The sequence below is a fragment of the Brachycentrus maculatus genome, unplaced genomic scaffold (genome assembly GCF_059751285.1).
Source record: "Brachycentrus maculatus isolate JH-2025_06_01 unplaced genomic scaffold, ASM5975128v1 h1tg000153l, whole genome shotgun sequence".
NCBI classification, from domain to species: Eukaryota; Metazoa; Arthropoda; class Insecta; order Trichoptera; family Brachycentridae; genus Brachycentrus; species Brachycentrus maculatus.
In genome coordinates, this window is record NW_028280906.1 from 657,679 (window position 1) to 679,275 (window position 21,597).

The following is a 21,597-nucleotide window of genomic DNA, read 5'->3' on the forward strand; positions in this document are numbered from 1 at the left end:
CATGACATCTTTGAGAAGGTGTGGTGGTATGACTTTGTGAGGAACTAATAGATAAGGCGTTGGACGCAGCAACCAGTCACAACTGTCGTCAAAAAATGGCGATCCAGTTGGCTACGCCATGTACTCCGCATGCTTCCCTAAAGCTTGCCTCTTTTACAAGCCATCAGGTTCACGCCACATTTTATATATATATATATATATATATATATATATATATATATATATATATATATATATATATATATATATATATATATATATATATATATATATATATATATATATATATATATATATATATATATATATATATATATATATATATATAAAATGTGGCGTGAACCTGATGGCTTGTAAAAGAGGCAAGCTTTAGGGAAGCATGCGGAGTACATGGCGTAGCCAACTGGATCGCCATTTTTTGACGACAGTTGTGACTGGTTGCTGCGTCGTTCCTCACAAAGTATATATATATATATATATATATATATATATATATATATATATATAATATATATATATATATATATATATATATATATATATATATATATATATATATATATATATATATATATATATATATATACATATATATATATATATATATATATATATATATATATATATATATATATATATATATATATATATATATATATATATATATATATATATATATATATATATATATATATATTTTTTTTTTTATATATATTTAAATTGATTCTACAGATAACTTAAACTTTACTTTTACAATGTAAAAAATCGGTTACATTACTGATCGGTCTGATCGTTAGAAGTGAAACTCTAAAATCAGTGTAAAATGTATCTACACTACGTAGTTAAAGTATTTACATCCGTATGGAATCCCAGCCCAGGAGCGATTACATATTTTGCGAATAATCAATGTTAGAGCTGAGATTATAACAAGGGGGAAAGAGACAACTGGTAGATGCGCAGGCGCAATGGATCGATCGATTTCGCGGTACCTACTTTGCGGCGCTCCCTACTCGCTTTCCTATATTTCAAATGTTTACATCAGGATTTCGAATGAGTCTGTAGTGTTTTATATTATGGTAATAATTATATAGTAAAAATATCGATAATGTGCTGTACATCAAATTCTCAGATGGTATGTATTTTTTCGTTATTTTCAAATCTCAACGAACTTAATTTTAAATTATATCGAGTCAGATAAACGATATGATTATTTGAATTTATATTAATTTGCGCTGCACTGGTTATCATTACCGCCATAAATTAATTATTCCGTATCGTTGTTTTTTTTCGTTTAACAAAAGTGTGGATATGAAATTCAAGCTTATTAAACAACAATATTTTGAATCAATCAAACATAGTTTAAAAATGTTAGATTTGCTAATGCAATTATAAAGTATTGTTTTAAAGTATAAAAAAGTTCCAATGCATAAAATGTGTGATTTGTTGCAAAATTTTATCTTTTTTAATAAATATTTGATAATTTTTTTTATTTCTTTGGTGATACATTCTAAATAATATACATAAAGTAGTTTCTGATTTCATTTATTGTTTGTATTTGGAAATAACATAATTTATAATTAATATATAATATTTTTAATTGTTATTGATAGCGGATATGGTGAAGAGGAATGCTTCGGCTCTTTGCTTTAAATTTTATTGGGTTTGTACATGTAGATATGCGGAAAAAATACACTAATCACATTAATGAAAAATTAATCATTTATTGTTGTAAAAATGACAATTTTTATTTTACACGCATAATAAAATATTTTTAATTGTATTTTTTAGTTATTTCAGCAAATACAATAATATTACGAACTTCTACGCTCTTTTACATGTATAAAATTAATTTCAATCACGCTTGCAACATCTTTCTTGTCACGTGTTAATTCAATAAAACAATTTTTTTTAACATATCTACAATATAGATTTTTAGAAATATTACATATTTTCAATTTTGTGAACTTGCGATCATTAAATTTTGTAGCCCTTAAGTGTTTGAATTATGATCATGACTAAATTCAATAAAAATGTAGCAAAATTTCCTATTGCGTTAACATATTTTGAAAGCGATGTTACGTTTATGTTAGCAATTCTTATTTACTTACCTATAAGTATACGATATATGTATAATTATTTATTGTTAAAATATACGTCTAAATTAACTACCGTTTAATGTTTCTTTCATAAATCAGAGATAGTCAAACTGTGATACTTCAAGTGCAACAAATTAAAGTTTGTATTGCAAATAGCAACAAACCATTGCGGCGACTTCAGATAGTTGTGCGTGTGCTCTCGTCATTTTGCGAACCAGATCTATTTGCATTGTGATTGTGATAACTGAAATTATAACGTATAAGTAGCAATCACTGCTTTGAGTGTTACCATTGCGAGTTTTTGAATATTTATGTTTATGTACGATAGAAGTAGGTACTTATTGCATTTTTCTAAACTTATTGATTCAGGAGTGCGCTCGACAGCTGGAGTGGGAGCTGTCTCTTAATAGCAGCGAGCTGATCTCACATGGTTGGTATAGGGGCACCGTGGAGAGAGCGGAGGCTGAGGCTGAATTGCCGAGGGACGGAAGCTTCCTCGTCAGGGATTCCGCTTCTCAACCGGGCCACCACGTTCTCAGTTGTCGTTACGCTGGTCAATTTCTGCATTTTGTTATCAATAGGGTAAGATTTAATTGATATATTTCACACATCTTACTACCATGTTTGTGATACCATTATACGATCGTTTATACTCTGACAGGTAGTGATTCAACCAGATACTGTGTACGAGAGATTTCAATACCAATTCGAAGATGAGGGTTACGACACAGTCGCCGATCTCGTCACCTCGTACGTGGGTTCAGGAAAACCTATATCGGTGGCTTCTGGAGCTAGAATTCAATTTCCTTCGAACCGAAAACAACCTTTACTGTGCTGCACATTTAATCACAGCAACAGCCCAGTGGATAGCACATGCAGCCAGTACAGGAAACTGCCCTCAAACATTAGTTCTCTGGAGAGAAATGGAGAGGGTAAAATCAATTCATCAAAATCATCGCGATACAGTGACTCGAGTTCTACGAGTGACGCTAGTACTCCGAGAAATTCGTTTCAACCGGACACAGCTCAGTACGTTCAAGGAAAAAGGCCTACTTCACTGTCTCCAGTGAGCGCGACGGGGCCTTGCAAAGCGAGGGATGGCGACAGTGACGAGGAATTGGACTGCAGCAGAAAAGGAAGGTCGAGAGAGGGCTGGGACAGCCCACCGGCGAAACCCGCGAGAATGCAGCCCCCGGGCTATCACGCTTCGGGCTCCGATTCTGGAAACGGCTCCGGGGACTCTCATAGTTCCAGCGCTGCCGATGTGCCACCGCCCGCGAGGAATATCCCTAAACCGTTCAAACGTCAGATCGATTTACAGCATGCCCAACAAGTCCTGATGAAAACTAAGGAAATAGAATATGAACAAAATTCTTTATTTGACTTGGAAAAGTTCCCGTCGGTTCTCTTTTCGTCCTTAAATAATAAACCGCTGGAATCCGACACGCTGCAAACTATCAAAACATTACTTAGAGCTTCAGGTCCACGAATATTGGCTAATCATTTGACTGCTATTGATCTCAAGTTGCTATTCACAGAAAATAAAACCCAAGAGAATAGCGCGAATCCCCTGGAAACGGTAACTGGAATAGAATTATGTTTGCTACCTCACGGACAACGGATGCGAATGGATTTAGTTGAAAGGTAATAAATTGATTGTTCGATGAACATATGTAGACCTTCAGTGTCTGTACTAAAGTGGTTTAATACTTTATATCTCCCTCATTTATTTAATGACTTAAATGAGAATAGAAACGATTGGGATTTGTTTGTCAAAAAAAATGCCATACGTGATGATAGTCATTAATTAGTCAGTCATTGGAATATTTTTAAGTGGATGATTGTGAAAAGGAAGTTTTATTTAGAAATACTGTTTTGTTTTATAACTGACTTCATACCATATTTTCTAGAACGGAATGCTTAAAATTTGTAATAGCTGTAACAATACTGACTTGCCAAAGTGATCAAGAAAAAGCTGACGTTTTGAATGATTGGATACAATTAGCAATTGAAGTAAAAACAGCCCTGGGAAACCTATACAGCTTTGGGTCGATTATGATGGGATTGTGTATGCCTCAGGTAACAACTTATCGAATAATTACAGTCATTGTTGAATATTGTTGAAATAAATTATATCTAGCAACGTAAGTATTTATTTCAGATTGAATGTTTGGAATCAATGTGGTTTACTCTGCGTCAAAAATACACCGAGGCAGCATTCACGTTTGAAGCCAAATTGAGACCATGCTTTAAAAGTATGAACGATTGTATCGATCCACCTCCTCCTAATACCACCATTCCACATTTACATCCTACAATAATTCTTCTGCAGAATACCGGTAAATATTTATTGTACTGCATTTAATATCGCACAAAATATTAAGGGCGTGACGAACGCCGAATGTCTCTAGTAAAAAATCGTCTTCTCATTGTAACCAATTTAACAGGAGTGCTTTTTACGGTTTTAAAATCGAAATTCCTTTTTGAAAATGAAACCTTGTTGTTTTTAATTTAAAGCAAACCATATTTTCTTTAAATGAAAATTTGTATCATTTTTATGCTTTTAGTGGGATTGAATTAAAGTATTTATTTGATTTAGTTACTTATATTTTACCAAGACACAATGTGTTTTTAAAAAAAAAAAAATTGATAATTTGTTATGGTAGCAATACCTAATCTCTCTGTGAAGAAGAAATAACGAAGAAAAAAAAAACAATGGAAATCATTTCAAATATTTATTTAATCATAAATCAAATATTTCAACCAATCGCGACTTAGCTATGCTATAGGATATGGGACGTCTTTTTAGTAGGTACCTGCTCGATTATAGTCCTTAACGTAAATATTTCATTTTCATTCGTTTGCTGCCCTTAATACTTGGTGCAAAGTTACATCTTCGACGTCACAAATAGGATGAAGCATACAATATCGAACAGATTAATTGAAACAAAACTCATTTTTGTTTTTCAACTCCAAAATTGAGTCCACTACGGTGGAAAACTTCATTTTGTCCATAATTCAGGTATGGTTTCGAGACAAAAAATTGGCATCCACGTGCCAAAACCTTATAGAATCGATGCCAAGAAGAGTAAAATCTTTGATTGAGGCCAAATGAGATCATATTAAATATTAATTTGTGACAAAAAAAAAAGATTTTACAAAACTTTTTACGAAAATACAACAAAAAAGTTTTGTTTCAATTAATCTGTTCGATACTGTACGTAATTTTACATATTCTTACAGTTACAATGTTATACATTCTACGGGTAGTCAACCCCAAGTGCCTCACCCATTGCTGTTATTATCCTTTGCCTAAATACCATTCTTCCTTATAGCAGTAATGCTCTTTACTCTGACCTTCTTTAGTTACGTTATCTGAATCCTTACCTTCGTTTGGTTAACGATGCGCTATACACAAGCCGGAGGCGAGATGGGACACTATATAGTTTTTTTTTATATATTTTTTTCTTTTTCCAGAGAACAGTTGGACATCGAATAGCGAAATGGATATGGCCTCTCGATCGGTGGACTTCGGCCTATCTGTGGTAGCATCCCATCTGGAGATGGCTAGGAAGTTTCCTGATCAGATTAACGCTTATAGGCGCAACGCTCGCACCGTGGTCCAGGAAATGAGCTCCCTCGGGCCGATGTTTGATCCGATGATCACGGAGCTCTTCCAGACTGAATTCCACATAAGGTTCTTGTGGGGCGCCCGGGGAGCTCTCATATCCTCATTCGAGCGACATTCCCGTCTGTCTCAGGTTTTGACTGCGATGTCGCAGAAATAGTGAAAACCGATAAATATTTTTTATCAAAATATTTATAATAATAATGTTCGTTGAAAATGAGTTATGCGTTAATAATCCACACCCAATTGTGCACATCTTCATCGTAAATTAGACGAATACTTGTGGATTATCGTTTATTTATAATAAATTAAGGCCATGGAGTATTTTCTACTTGCTCAAAATCATATAAAATTATCTCCCAAATAACTTGTAACTTTAAATCGCCCTCTAAGCGACCGACTTCGATCACCTACTAGGGGGCGATATTTATATTTTTTGTATTGGAAAATGAAAAATATACATCGGTACCTCATTTTCAATGGATATTCTACGTTTCTAACCCGTAATTGATGCCACAATGATGAATCGAAGACGAGTGTCAAAGCAGAGTTGCGTTCTTGACTAGTATTCGTTATGTTAAATATAACCGTTATTTACCCATTAGTAGGTAAAGTGTAACGATTCCATTTTAATATGATGAAAAACTGTTAAAAAGCATTCCTGTAATCTCGCTTGTCTCCAATATGTCAATGTTTTATCAATTTTCGCAGCTTAAAATACTTTGTTGGGGTTTCTTAGTGTTGAATAATTTATTTGGTGTTTTCTCTACTCTGAATGTAATTGTAAATATGGTTTATCAAATAAATAGAAAAATGCTCAAACTTTTATATCATTCTGAATTTTACTTGTTCCAGTTCCTATGTTATTAATAGGTGCTACATTGGGTAACTGGCGATATCAGAACTAAGTTCTTTAAACTCGAATATGGGAGTCATCCGTGGTCCTGTTCAAAGTTGACCAGTTTGAAAAAGTCATAAAAAATATTACTCCACCTGTACTCTCATCCATTCAGAATAATTAATTTCTCTTAAAATATTGAAATGTATAATTTAACTGTCTGTTGCCTTTTGTATGCTGACGATGCTGATCTTCTTGCCGATAGGAGAGAAGACCTGTAGGCGTTGATGACAAATGTGTACTTAATGCGTGCAAGGAAAGGTTTGCTGATGAATGTTAGCAAATTTGAAGTTATGGTTTTTGAAAGAGATAAATGTTGATCTGGGTGTGAAATATTGGTATTAATGGGGAAATTATGAAACAAGTAGACATTACGTATATTTCGGAAGTATGTTTTATAGGGATGGAAAGATTTCAAAATATATAGAGGGAGTGAATGCTTAGAATAAAGTGAGTGGTGCACTAAGATCAGTTATGGCAAATAAAAGCCTAACATCTAAAGCTAAACTGGCAGAACACAACGGAGTCCTAGTACCAACCTTATGTATGGAAGTGAAGCATGGAGTTGGCAAAAAAAGGATGAAAGTAGACTGAATGCGGTAGAAATGCGATCTCTCAGATTAATGCGGCAAAACGATCGATAGATGTTCGAATGGTGGAGTGAGCATTATCGATGAAATTAAAAAAAGGTATGTTGAGATGCTTTGGACATGTGGAACGAATGAGTTAGAAAAGAACGAATGAAGCGAATGTAGTTGGAAATAGCAGCAGAGAAAGACCAAGAAAAACTTGGCATGTTTAATTAAGTACGTCAAATAATTAAAAAGCGGTCTGGTTAAAGGTCGGAATAATCGACAGTAATAATGGAAATCTGGATAACTGTATGAATTCTCCTGTTTATCTATACTTCTGTCCGATCAAGAAATGTCAATTTATTTAACTTTATGCGCTGTGAAATAATTGCCAAAACATTGACACGCCATTTGAAGACGTGAAAGATTTTTTTCCACTCCTTTTCCCAACAGACCCATTAATGGAGATATTACATAAAAGTGGTTAACAGTTATGTTAACATAACGCAAAACAGTCAAAAAAGCAATCCTGATATGCTATTAAATCATCATTGTCTCATCAATTTTAGTATAGGTATTGCTGTCTAGAATAAAATAACAACTACCTACTTATGTAATTTTCTCCACATAATTTTGTTTGATCAGCAACCGGGTTTCGTCGTAATCGACATCATCAGACTGGTGATGTCCAGCTGGTGACCAGTTGCAGGTCAAATAAAATTAATGGGGAAAAAATTACAAAGTTGTTATTTAATTCTATAAAATGCAGTTCCATCAAGAAATGTCAGTACAAAACTGAAATATAATAAAAAATATTGCGCGTCTTTCAGAGAGAGAGACGATATTTTTCTTAGTGATTTTTCAACATGGAGAAGAATATGGAAGTCTAGGTATTTACAGTGCTTTCGACCTGTCAAAGGCTGGTTCAAGTGATCACTTTATACACGTGAAACGTATATCATTCTACCCATGATTGACAACCATACTACTCAAATTCTGAAAGTTGTATATAATAATATATATATATATATATATATATATATATATATATATATATATATATATATATATATATATATATATATATATATATATATATATATATATATATATATATATATATATATATATATATATATATATATATATATATATATATATATATATATATATATATATATATATATATATATATATATATATATATATATATATATATATACACATTCTTTCACACCGTATATGTTTGAGTTGAGTAAGTAATTTAGCAGACAACTTCATGAAACGGATTTAAGACTCTTCCCGAATTATGTAACATAGTAAAAAACGCTTTGAAAACATGATTTGAAATTTTTATTAAAGTTATATTTTGACTGGTTGTTTTACTCACAATATTTTGAGTGTATTCAAATCTTTGTCCACAAATCTGAGTTTTGTACGTTAGCGAGTTTATATTGATATCTTAACATAGATGAAGAAGAATATGGATAGAAAACATATTTTTTATCCAATCTTCTTCCTCCTGGCTACATCCCAGCTTATTGTCGTTGCAGCCTGCTGGGGTCAGTTCTCCTCGTCCTCAGGTTATATGTCCTTCTGTCCTGGATAACGTCACCTAGGCCATGCCTTTGAATCATGTTATCTTTCTGCTTCACCCATGAATTCCTAGGTGGAATATATTTTTTTTATCTAATAACGGTCGGTAATAGAAAGAACAATTATTTTACATCTCATCAATAGATGTCTCTAGTGAAGATTCAAGAACAAGGTTTCTAAATTGGTTCATAACAATTATTTGCACTGCGAATGAAAGAACTGGGAAAGTACACAATTATTAGTATTTTAAAAATTTCTTCTTATTTGAAATTTCGTTTAACGCATTAAAACGGGATGTCGGTATTCAGCACATCGGTTACAGAGCGAGGGTAGATAATTTACTAGAAAAAATTGTTTAAACTTATATGTTATACAACGTTTCGAGTGTGTCCAAATACTTCTTCGCAAATCTGGATTATCTCTAATTAGTTGTTATATTTCATATAATTTTTTGACATCTCAAAAAAGATGAGGAAAAATATGGAAGTCTGGGCATTTACGGGGCTTACGACTGTCAATGCCCAGACTTCCATATTCTTCCTCTGATATTCTTATCTCTGTTGAGATGTCAAAAAATAATATTATATGGATGAGTTTGCAGACATTTATGATCGATTGAATTATTATTTTAGTTACTAACTACAATTTAACAGGAAAATTACGTTTATAAAACAATGATATAATAATAGTCCGTCTATAAAATATATGGTCATTATATACTGTCAAAATACACTTAAAAAACAACCGCGCGGGGCCCGTACGACGGGGCCCTGTGTACGAGTAGACTGTGCTTTGCAGTTGTTCTTGTAGGTTTTGTTCATTTTTGCAATTTGTAGTAGTCGTAGTAAACATGTGCTGTTTTATAAAAAAAGACATTTTCGGTTAATATGCGTGTTATTTCAGCCTACCGACGTTTCGACCACTAAAGGTACCGATTTGAAGGCGTTAGGGTACCAAACGAAACTTAAATCATAATTTAAAAAAATAGAATGAAAATAGAAAAACAGAATGTATTTAATATTTTTATGCAGGATATTTTTATGAATGTCGCTTAGTAAATTTATTGAATACATTCATAATTATTTTCGTTACAGAGTATTTATTCTTAGGAAGATAAGGAAAAGATTTAAATATATGAAATCTCAAAAGTGTCAAGTTTACAATGTGAAATATAAATAGATATGAATTCTGATGTCCACCTTTTCTAAAAGTTACATGTCAAATAAAAAATAAATAAATGAAATTCAATCATTTTTAATTTACAACCATATATTACCTTTTTAATAAGTATACATATACACACACACACACACACACACACATATATATATATATATATATATATATATATATATATATATATATATATATATATATATATATATATATATATATATATATATATATATATATATATATATATATATATATATATATATATATATATATATATATATATATATATATATATATATATGCACCTAAACGACACACACTGGATGAAAACATTTAAAGAACCACAAAACCAAAATGCTGAAACACATAAAGCAAAATGCAATATATACCAATATATACCAAAGGAAGTTTAAGTTTTTCGTCATAAGGCCATAAAGCAATAATGGAAATAAATGGAACTGGGTTAATACAAAAGAGATAGTGTCATTCGGTTATATTATCCATGATTGCAAGACTCATTAAAAACACAAACTTACTTGTAAAATGTGCTTTCGGCACCGGAAGACCCTTTAAGGACACAGTGTTTAAATATTTTTTTAATGTAAACATATATTTATATTTACTTGTATATATATATATAAACACACTCCAAATCAAAAGACAATATGTTATTGGTCTTTCATTTTTTTGCTAAATTGAATGGTTAAGTAGGCACTTTAATATGTTTTTTATACTGGCAACTTTACTGCGCTGGCAACATCGATATCAAAAATTGAATATGATAACCAATATGGCCGAATCCGCTTTGTGCCGTAGTGTTAATTATTGATGATGTGCATTTCAAATAACATCACATAAATCATGTAAGTGAATTCATACAAATATTCGGTTGATTTATAATATCTTCTTCGTTTTCTATTTTATTATTTCACTTTACAGTTGCTGTCATTCTGTAATTACTTATTTCCTAATACATTAATGCTGCTGATAAAATATACATTTCATAAATTGTTTATGTCAAAACAACTCTTTTTTCTCGCTATTTCTGGGTTAACTGAAATTATTTCTACAAACCAACGATTTTAATTTCCTCCTTTAAAATATAGCCATTTTATAGACAATATTTTATCGAGTGAGAAGATAAAGTTATTTTGATATTTTCATCTCGACTTCGTTTGGGATTCGTTCCACATTGAATTTTTTTTTCATCTAACAGATGAGTAAAAATGTTAAGATTTTTCCTTAAAAAACAAGGGTAATATTCGTTTAATATATTGTGTGGTTATATATTTTACATATAAAAGGTGGTAATACTTTAGCTTTGTATAAATGAAAATAGTTTATCCACTTTTAATCATTTGTTTGTTACTGTTAATGTACATTTTTGTAAATCATTTATATAGTTAGCAATGATTTTTATTTGTTGGTTTAAACTAGTCTTTGCCGTATTGCAAACAATTTGATACATTAGTTAAAAAGGATCCCTACTTCCTAGTTCTTTACTCTATAATATCGTACTGACGCCTGTGTCGATTGCTTAATTTTAGTGGTCTGTTTGTCTGTGTGAGAATGAAGATTGATCTTTTCGTACCTTACTTAATAATCTGAAATTGTTTTTGGTGAAAAACAGTATGTAAATTTTATATCAAAACTGCAAGATGCATAAAAAAACATAGAACAATATCGGCATTGAAATTAATATATGTAGAGTGGAAGCTCTTATAACGAGCATAATTCGTTCCAGCCTCTTACTCGTTAAGCGAAACATTTTTTTCCCATGGAAATCAATGTAAAATACGATAATGCGTTCCATGCGGAATGAATACTAAATTTTGAATTATTTTTTTTTATTAACGTTTATTGAAATTAAATTATAAATTGTTAAGGAGTGTAACAACTTGGAATACAATTTGGATTTTTTTAAAACGTCAACTAAAATATGAATCTGTGACAAACAATTAATTAATTTTAAATAGAAAACTGTCTAAAGACATTTGATTTTGCCGATGTTTCAAAATTTGGCGAAAATGTGCCACAGGATAATCATTGAATGTATTTGTAGCGCGAATAGACACCTCCTTATTAGGGTAAAGGTTCGTAATGTACGATACAATAGTTTCTCATGCTTTCAGCATTTCTCTTATTGTGCTAGAAAATTTTTGCTCTACTAGTCCTCCTCCTCCATTAACAAGCTCACCTCCATAATTTCTTTCTCTGAAACACGATGCGACTCCATGAGCTCTTCGGTGGTCAGCTCTTGACTATGCTCTTTCACAAAATCTTCAATATCGTTGTTATCCACCTCGAGTCCCGGCTCACAAATGTCATTAAAAAGCGACTCCCCTTTCTCTGTTACTCGTTATGCGAAATATCGCTCGTCAAGGGAGAGCAACTTTTCAGATTTTTTTTGCTCGTTTTGCGAATTACTCGTTATGAGAGGTTCCACTGTATTAAGTTAAACCTTTGTTAGAAAGTTTTTACACCAATGTATTTTCAATATCAACCATATTTTTGATAATAATGTATTAAACTAAGCTGAATAATTTTCGTAATACTTTATTATCTCTATATGACAAAAAATAATTTATGTGATTTATTGGCAGTTATAAAAATGACTGTAACTTTTATTAAATTATTTGCTATTCAGTGAAAAAATTGTTGTGAATTTCATTATAATGAGCTTAAAATTATGTCAAAATTCGTCGTTTGTAATGTCGGTGGTGATCAAAAGTGGCATCATATTTTTACCGCCAAATAACACAATTCAAGATAATTCAGTTATATCATTGAAACTACTTACATATTTATTATTATAGAGACACCTCCGGGGTTTAAGAAACACTGGTAGACCTCGTGATCTTAAGTACAATGAGCCAGGCAAAAATACCACAATCTTTATTCTATTGTCTATTTCAAAATGCTAGAGTATTAACATAATTTTGTCCATTCACACTGTCTCCAATCAAAATTCATTGTGCCATGCTGCGCAATGAACTGGAACGGATCAGATTGTGAAGATATTTCCGGGATAGTAGTTGGAATGAGGATGCACCAGGATATTATAAACCTTTCTGTTCACTACCCTTTTAGCTTAACTTCTTATAGATGCCATTATATACATATGTGAATTTGCAAATGGCTCTTTGTCAGACGGGAGGAATATCACCCTGGATCGGTACTTGAAGCGCAAGTCTGATCTCCTTGCTTTCGTGTAATATCGATCGGTATAACACCGTGTCGATATGATGCAGTGCCCTATGCAGCATTGTGCGCGGATATATATATATATATATATATATATATATATATATATATATATATATATATATATATATATATATATATATATATATATATATATATATATATATATATATATATATATATATATATATATATATATATATATATATATATATATATATATATTTATAAATATAAAAAACAATACAAAAATGTGGATCAGTTTTTTTTTAAATGTATTGTTAACTCTTCAGAATGACTTCATCAACATATCAGTAATTGACTAGCGATTATCTTGGTAAACATCATAAAACTGAATGTTTTATGAAGGTACTGGTGATAATTATACAAAATTGATATTTGTTTGTTGTATTATACTCTTTGAACTTGTGTTTCTGTCCAATTAACTTGATCAGTATTGATTTACATGCCAATTTGCAATTTTGTATACCATTATGTTATTATTAAGCATTGATAGATTAGTACCTCGAGCACACTAATTTCAGTGTGATGGATGTGATAGAGACAGACACCTCCCCTTTAAATTGTTAATCAATGTTCACCGCAATCGAGGGCTGTTTGTTTCACAACCCTACGATACTTCCATATTGCGTAATGGCTTTATTTTCAATTTATGATTTGAATGTTTGGTGTTGGTGTGAACATCTTCTGTGTATTTATTTACACTTATGCTCTGAGTTTATTGTGATCGTTAATTTAAGTTTATAATATTGTAATGCTTGCAACTTAAAATATATTTTTCCCGTAAAAAAAAAACAATTGTTACAACTTCAGAAATGCCTTCAGTATAACAGAAAGTAAATATGTAAAATAAAAATAACAATTAAGTATGTAATTTTTTCCACGTTAATTTTATTTGACCAGCAACCGGGTTTCGTCGTAACCGACATAATCAGACTGATCTGATGATGTCGGTTACGAGGAAACCCGGTTGCTGGTCAAATAAAATTTATGTGGAAAAAAATTACATAGTTGTTATTTTATTCTATAAAATGCAGTTCCACCAAGAAATGTCAGTACAAAACTTAAATATGAGAAAGTAAATAATGTTTCAATATAGTTTTCAGTTGGTTTGGCGCACTTATGTCTGTTTTAAGGTACCAAACGTAATACATAGAATTGATATTATAACATGCACACCATTTCACTAAATTAACATACATTATAAAATGAATAATAATTTATTGTAAAACCCTCTATTAAAAAATCACCGTTCTTGTGGTTGGTGTGGAAGTCACGATGTTTTACAATAATAATACAAATAAATTATGAGTAAATTATGAGAACTTATAAATATTATGTTAATACAACATAAGAGCATATGATCGACATTACAACAAAAAATATCCATGTGTGGTTGAATTTGTTTTGAAATAAAATGTTCATCGTCTTGTTCAAACAATAAAAAAAACCCGGTTATTTTCTGTCTATCTGTTAAATAATTATGTAAAAGGATGTCATTGAGTGTTGATTGTAATGTTTCCGGGTACCTTGTGGTAAAAATTCGATAAATTCTACGTTTGAGCTAAAATATTTGTGAAACATGTATTTAAATAACTGTTTTCACTCTTCCTACTAAGATTGTTTAGTTTTTCTCGTTTTATTATTATTGTCGCCCTACTTAAATAAACTCAACAATATTGGCTCATGAATAAATATGTTTGTATCAAGTAGTTACGTTATGAAGAAATAAATTATAATTTCATATAACAATGTCAGTTCGTTTGAACCAGTAAAGTTGTTTGCTAAGAGTCAGGATGTGAAGTAACAGATGTCGAGATGAATAGTTTCACTGTGAAAACATCGCATTATGCTCACTTCAACTATGCCCAGTACATAAACCCAAATACGACAATACCTTATCAAGATGCTAGACTAAAATAAGATGCACCCGACAATGCTGTGATCCGATGACTTCTAAAAATATATCACAGAATGCTACACAGTAACCCACCCTTCTGATGACACTATTTGGTAAGTTTTAATTGATATTAATCGCTGGTCCTTGTGAGAATGAGACGTTCAACAGCGTATGTCCAAAATACGAAAATATTATACGGTTTTAAAACCTAAATAGATTTTAACAGTTTTACCTCAATAAAAATAAAAATTAACTGAGATATTTGTGAAACAAAACAAAAAATTGAATTTCTCATTTTTGTGAAAGATCAGCATTACAATTTTAATATTCTTAAATTGCTTAGGCTTATTTCTACAATCGTGCATAGCGTATATCGCTCACTTATTTCAAGAACGTCATAAATCAAAAAACTTTATTTTTCAGGAGAACGTTTTTAATGTTTAAAAATACAATACAATATATTAAGAATAAATATCAAGCCAATTTTTGATCTTTTTACTGTGCAACAGATCTTTTTAGGTAAAACCTGAAGGTTTTTTCTCCATTTGAAAAATATTTAGTATAATTAAAAAAAATATTAAACAATACCTTTTCCTCAAAATGCTAAAACAACACTTTCTGCCCTATAGCGGGTAAATATTTAGTTAAAAATATGCCACTTTTGCTGGTATAAAGTACATTTTCTGGGCATTCTGAAAACATGCACAACTTAAAATTGACGATTTTTGATTTATGACGTTCTTGAAAGGATTGAGCGATATGGGATACGATTTAAAAAAAAAAAATAGATTTTAGTTATTCCAACTTATTCATCCCGTTCACTTAAATATTCTTGGAATCGACAATAAGCTAACAACATCCGTATTCTTGAATTTTATATTTTTCCACTAAGCAATTCGATAAAGTTCATGGCTATATATTATACATACATATATTCATGATATTAAATATTTTGTTTTCAACGTGTTTTTTTTTCAGCTGTAAAAAATGGTAAATGATGTCGTGTTTATCACCTTCAAGAATTCGCGAAGATAATCCCAGAAGTTATGTATTGTCACCAGCGAGCCAATCGGGAGTGAGTCTCCAAGCAACCAATGTGAGTAAACTTTAAATTTTAAACTGGAACCTTGACTATTGAATGTGTTATTGATGTGTTTGAAACGTAATATCATCCTGTTATGGGTAAAAAGGCCACAAGTAAGAATTACAACCTAACTAAACTAACTAACCAACTACCAACAGGCCGCTTCCCCGCAGGGGTAGGCAAAGAGAATAGAACGCCACACCAATCTGTATTTGCACACAATCTTCGCCTTTTCCTCATTCATACATGTCATACATACACGCCGATTATTCCGACTCCTGACGTTTCCTGAAGTTTTTCCCGGTCTTCCTCTGTTTCTACTTCCAACCGCGTTCTCCTCATAATTTTTTTTTAAAAACAACTATCCTTTCTTCATTCCATTCACATACCCAAACCATCTCGAAATACATATCTTATTTTTATCGATAATGCTTATCTCAGCCCTGCATTCTTTCCTTATATCACCATTCGAACATCTGTCGTAAAAACGTTTTGCCCCACTGAGAGAACGCATTTCGACTGCATTCACTCTACTTTTGCCAATTCCACGCTTCACTTCCATACAATACAACTTAATAATGTAAATTCCTTATTGTGAACTGATTAATAAAGCAATCACCCTATCTCGGTTAATATGTTGAGGTTATTGAGATATTTGTAACATTAACATCGAGCAACTACCAACAAGAATAATACGATGTTAAGATGACTGATGATATTATATCACTTTACCCATGTATGAAAATGAAGATGCCTTCGTACCTAAATATGTTGACACATAATAACTTAACGAACGTGACAGAATTAGAATACAATATTATATTTTGGTATTTTTTGTCTTTACTGTAAATACAAATCTTATTCAGGATTTTCAAAATGTCGTAATACAAATCGTTTTTTATACAAAACGCTAAAAATTCACATACACATCAACTATTATTACTTTTAATAATCGATTTTAAATAAATAAATTTAGATGTTCAATTAATAATTGTAAGCTTTATATTTTTTAAAAAGCTTAATAAAACAATGAAAATACGGTCCTTTCTTTGAAAAGCGAATTAAAAATCTCATTTGAATAAAGTTTGTCTTTCTGATTTAAACGTATTTTGAAATGAAATAAAATAAAATCAGCGTTCGAATTAAAAGCCCTTCACATTGGGTTGTGTTTTACTTGCGTAGCTCGACATTTAGAAATAAAATTAACTCTCCTAAGGGCGATTGTCCACTACCCGGAATTTGACCGTCCGGCAGTCCGGTTTTGAAAAACGAAAGCGACTATGACAGTTTAGCGTGATCGAATTTACGCGTAACGTATTCACGCACCGATCAAGAGCTCCGATCCGAAGAAAGGTGGTCAAGAGCACAAGCCAATCCAAGCCAATCATCGTTTTAAAACGCTAACTGACGTGCCGGACGGTAAAATTCCGTTTAATTTCGTGTAGTGGACAGACGCCCTAAGGGGGATTGAAGTTTAACAATGCCAAAAATATTTTTATGACGACAAATACATTTGGCACCGAGCTTGTATCATTACCGCGTTGGAGCTACTGCCCATTACTATATTTGTGTAATAATGCCGTCTATCCCTTTAAAATGTCATGTGTTGTGTTGTGGAGACAGATTTTGAATCGCGTCACGCGTTCGCCGAATGTAGCTACCTACACGCGTACTGCTCGCTCCTAGACTGAATCCAACTTACTCGAGCGACCCATATACTTCGTAATCCGTATGAATGCTTCTGCTTACTGATTAATTCGTTTCACTTAAACTAATGCGGTGGTGTCACCCCATCTAAGCTTGAAAATGAAATACGAATCTAGCAATTGACGATGGCATTTTTCGTCTATTCCACGCATAGGATGATGTAGGTACTTATAATGGCCGCACCCATATGGTCCGCAAGGCACCGCATTGGGTGTTAACTATATGCAGGCAGGGTTATCAGTTCTGCTAGATACGTTAGTGGAATCTTTTTAGGAATAAAGACGTTATTTAGGAGAGGAAATAGGGAGAAACGGCAGAAAAGAAGAATAGCAGCAATGACTAGGCCACTCGGGGTTGCATTTTCATACCCGCACAAGCCCCTTGCGGAGAATAGAAATAAATTGCGTCGGTACTAATTTAGGATATTCAACGAATATTTCAATATTTTCTTTCATAATTTTTGCAGAAATGTTTTATTTCAAATATTTATAATTTTAATCGTATAACGAATATCTTCATTTAAACCTCACTCGATACTCGATAACCCATATATCTACTATGCAGGATTCGTGTTGCTTTAGTTAAAATTCTCTTGAAATAGGAACACTGAAAATCGCCAAAAACAAAAAAAATAAAGGCTTTCGTGTTAATTTTGTAATGGTAGTAGATTTAATTTCTTTTTACATGACGTGCGCACACTCTATTTTTCACAAATGGTAAGGGTTGGGATGATTTTAAACAATAACAATCTCTTTGGAATTCAATGTTTCTCCGAGTATTTCGGCGAAATGCGTAGTCATACATTATTTGTTTCGTACTCATTCGTTTTTTTCTGCCAATTTGCTAGCACATACAAAAGGAATCATTGTAATTGAGTTTTTAGCTTAGTGATAAGAAAAGCGAATATATTTAATGACCAGTTGTAAAAAAACACAAATGAGTAAATACATGTATCGATGAAAATAAATTACACTGACCTTCGTCTGAATTTTTAAGTAATTTGCTCTAGTCAGTAAATTTAGAACATTTCAACACCTGCTTAATTTCATAAAACAGGATCTTGTTTTTTTTATTCCGCTGTCATTATCTCTTTTATATTTACGGTTGTTTGCCGTGTTATCTAATATATATATATATATATATATATATATATATATATATATATATATATATATATATATATATATATATATATATATATATATATATATAATATAGAACCTAGCTTGCAGCAGTCCGGTTTACGGTGATAATTATCAGTTTTCGCAACAAAAAAATCGCATAAGTATGATATCAATTTTATTGTTTATTTTGCCATCCAAGCACCTTTGTGCCGATAATTTTTGGGTCTCACTACGCATGTCTTGAATACCATATCAAGGTTTCTATCGTACTCTCAACATAGATGAAGAAGTCTGTTGATATGTGTATATATGCATTTTGGTGATAACACTATACGCTGCGTAACGTTCACCATTAAAATCATGTTTGGCAACGACAATATAATGCGTTGATGTGGTTGTTAATTATGGGTATAAATTAGCCAATGACAGGCCGTAAGCTCTATAAATGCCTCGACTTTCATATTCCGATAAATTTCTTTCTCTGTCTATATTCTTCATCGTCGAGACGTCAATTAAAATCTCGATATGAATTATTCCTAAGTGGAGAAAAACCACCATTTGTGGATCAAAATTTGTACACACTTAAAGAACACTATATTTAACATCAATTACGATGGTTATTGATTTCATTGCTTTTACTATAGCTTAGTTTAAGGAAATAATCCATTTTTAACGTTTTTGCCTTCAGCACTAATTGATGTTGGCGCTCAACGAAATAACGCTAAAATTAAATAAGATTATTTGTTTTAAAAAACACATATTTATATGCATTATTAGCCACTGATTTCTATCTCTACTGTTTGTTTACAAAACTGAGTGTAGGGTTAATTTAGTCACGGAAGTTGAATAAAAAATATTTATAAACCGATGAATAATTAACAAATATTTATTTTAATATCACAGTTTATCTCATTTTTATTTATTAAGAATAATTATAATTTATTTTAATTTTTGTCCGCCTCCGTAGTGTAATGGTCAGCACGCTCGGCTACCGTTCTGGAGGTCCCGGGTTCGATTCCCAAGGAGGGTAAAATAAATATAAGTGATTTTTTCACTGTAATATTTATTGAATATTATTACCCTGGACTGGTACCTGAAGCGGAGGGCTGATCACCTTTCCTTCATGTGTAAACGATCAAGATAACACTGCGTTTATATGACGCAGTGCCCTATGCATCATTGGGGTGCGGATAGGGGTTTTATTATTTATTATTTATAATTTATATATAGCCATTTTCATAAAATACTATCTCAAGGGCGCTTCTAAAGATAATAATGGGATGATGATGATAATGATAGATAAAAAATAAAATAAAATAAACGTCGTCAATCGGTCTCGAGGTGTCGAGTGGGCTGTGTCTGAAGCGGGGAAAAGGTGAGTCGACGAATTGTTACGCATTCCTCTCTATCCTCTTGGGCTGGAGGATGGCCAAGATGTTGGGCAGGAAGCCTCCCCGAGCGACGGTCACGCCGGAGAGCAGCTCGTTGAGCTCCTCGTAATTCTTGAATGGCCATCTTCACGAATTCTAGAATTCAACAGAGACAAGATTTCAGTAAGAAACCAAATCATTCTAAAGCTGATTTTTATTTTATTGTATTTTACTTACGGCTAATGCCTTTAGCAATATTAACAAAAATATGTACAATCACGATTAATAATACACTTGTAAAAATCATCACTATCATACAATCGATTTAATGCAATACAATAGATTTTCCAAACAATTCGTTACATAAACGACAGTTACGTACTAGAATGAAATCTGAATATTCTCATGTGCAAATTCTCTCTTCTTTAAGCGGACAAATCGTATGTTCCGAACAAAACGGATTCACAAGTGGAAAGTCAATACTATCCAATCATTTGATCTATCAGAAATACATATCAGGTTCACTAGAAAATTAACTTCAAGTAGATTCCATCTATACCGACTTTTCAAAATCATTTTTAGGGTTTGCCACAAAATATTGCTCTATAAGTTACAAAAACTTAGAATCAATGGGTGTCTCATCACTGGTTACAAAGTTATCTTGACAGAAAAGTGCATATATGTAAAGACAAATGGAATTTAATTTCTATGCATTCATCGCAACTAATGGAGATATAACAAATTATATTTAAATCATTTCTTTGGGTCATAACGTCTATATGTATAGGGTTATCCAATAAGAGGTTTCATTTTGATAATTGAAAAAAACTAGTATATTTTAAGATAAATCAATGAATATTTATTGCATTGTTAAGATAAAAAAATGCGATTAACGATAGAAAACGACATCAGCCAAATGGCCGCTACGGCTACGGCTGCAGCACCATATACTTTTCATGAAATTTTCCATGACCAATTCGCACATTTGCCGCTGTATGTCCTCGATAACTTCACGAATTTCATCTTTAAGGTCTTCAATCGATTGCGGAGCATTGACATAGACCTTATCTTTCACGTGGCCCCAAAGAAAAAAGTCTCAAGGTGTTAAATCACAAGATCTCGGCGGCCAACTGTGATCACCTCTTCGAGAAATAACACGGCCAGGAAATTTTTGTTGCAAAATTGCGATTGTTTCGTTGCTTGTGTGGCACGTTGCGCCGT

General features: G+C 32.0%; 3 protein-coding genes across 3 annotated transcripts in view; all 3 read left to right on the forward strand.

Annotated features, from left to right (window-relative positions):
• Positions 1-997: 997 nt before the first annotated feature.
• On the forward strand, positions 998-6,546 carry LOC148308662 (SH2 domain-containing protein 3C). The gene is made up of 6 exons (XM_088261403.1): positions 998-1,132; positions 2,466-2,678; positions 2,758-3,740; positions 4,007-4,175; positions 4,258-4,435; positions 5,574-6,546. The coding sequence occupies exons 1-6, from the start codon at positions 1,106-1,108 to the stop codon at positions 5,882-5,884; spliced, it is 1,881 nt and encodes a 626-aa protein (XP_088117529.1). The 5' UTR covers positions 998-1,105; the 3' UTR covers positions 5,885-6,546.
• A 4,207-nt stretch (positions 6,547-10,753) lies between these two features.
• Positions 10,754-21,597, forward strand: part of Nca (neurocalcin homolog) — a 56,948-nt gene continuing 46,104 nt past the window's right edge. The window contains exon 1 of the mRNA XM_088261404.1: positions 10,754-10,829. The gene's annotated coding sequence lies outside the window, so the exon portion shown is untranslated. The remainder of the gene's footprint in view (positions 10,830-21,597) is intronic.
• LOC148308664 (neuronal calcium sensor 2) overlaps positions 14,257-21,597 on the forward strand; it is a 45,103-nt gene continuing 37,762 nt past the window's right edge. The window contains exons 1-2 of the mRNA XM_088261319.1: positions 14,257-15,204; positions 16,070-16,187. The gene's annotated coding sequence lies outside the window, so the exon portion shown is untranslated. The remainder of the gene's footprint in view (positions 15,205-16,069; positions 16,188-21,597) is intronic.

Bases quoted from the DNA above. Each gene is read 5' to 3' on its own strand.
- LOC148308662 (XM_088261403.1), top strand. From the start codon at position 1,106: ATGTGCTGTACATCAAATTCTCAGATG. The intron at 3,741-4,006 runs GTAATAAATTGA...CATATTTTCTAG, and splicing joins CGAATGGATTTAGTTGAAAG to AACGGAATGCTTAAAATTTG. The intron at 4,176-4,257 runs GTAACAACTTAT...TATTTATTTCAG, and splicing joins TGGGATTGTGTATGCCTCAG to ATTGAATGTTTGGAATCAAT.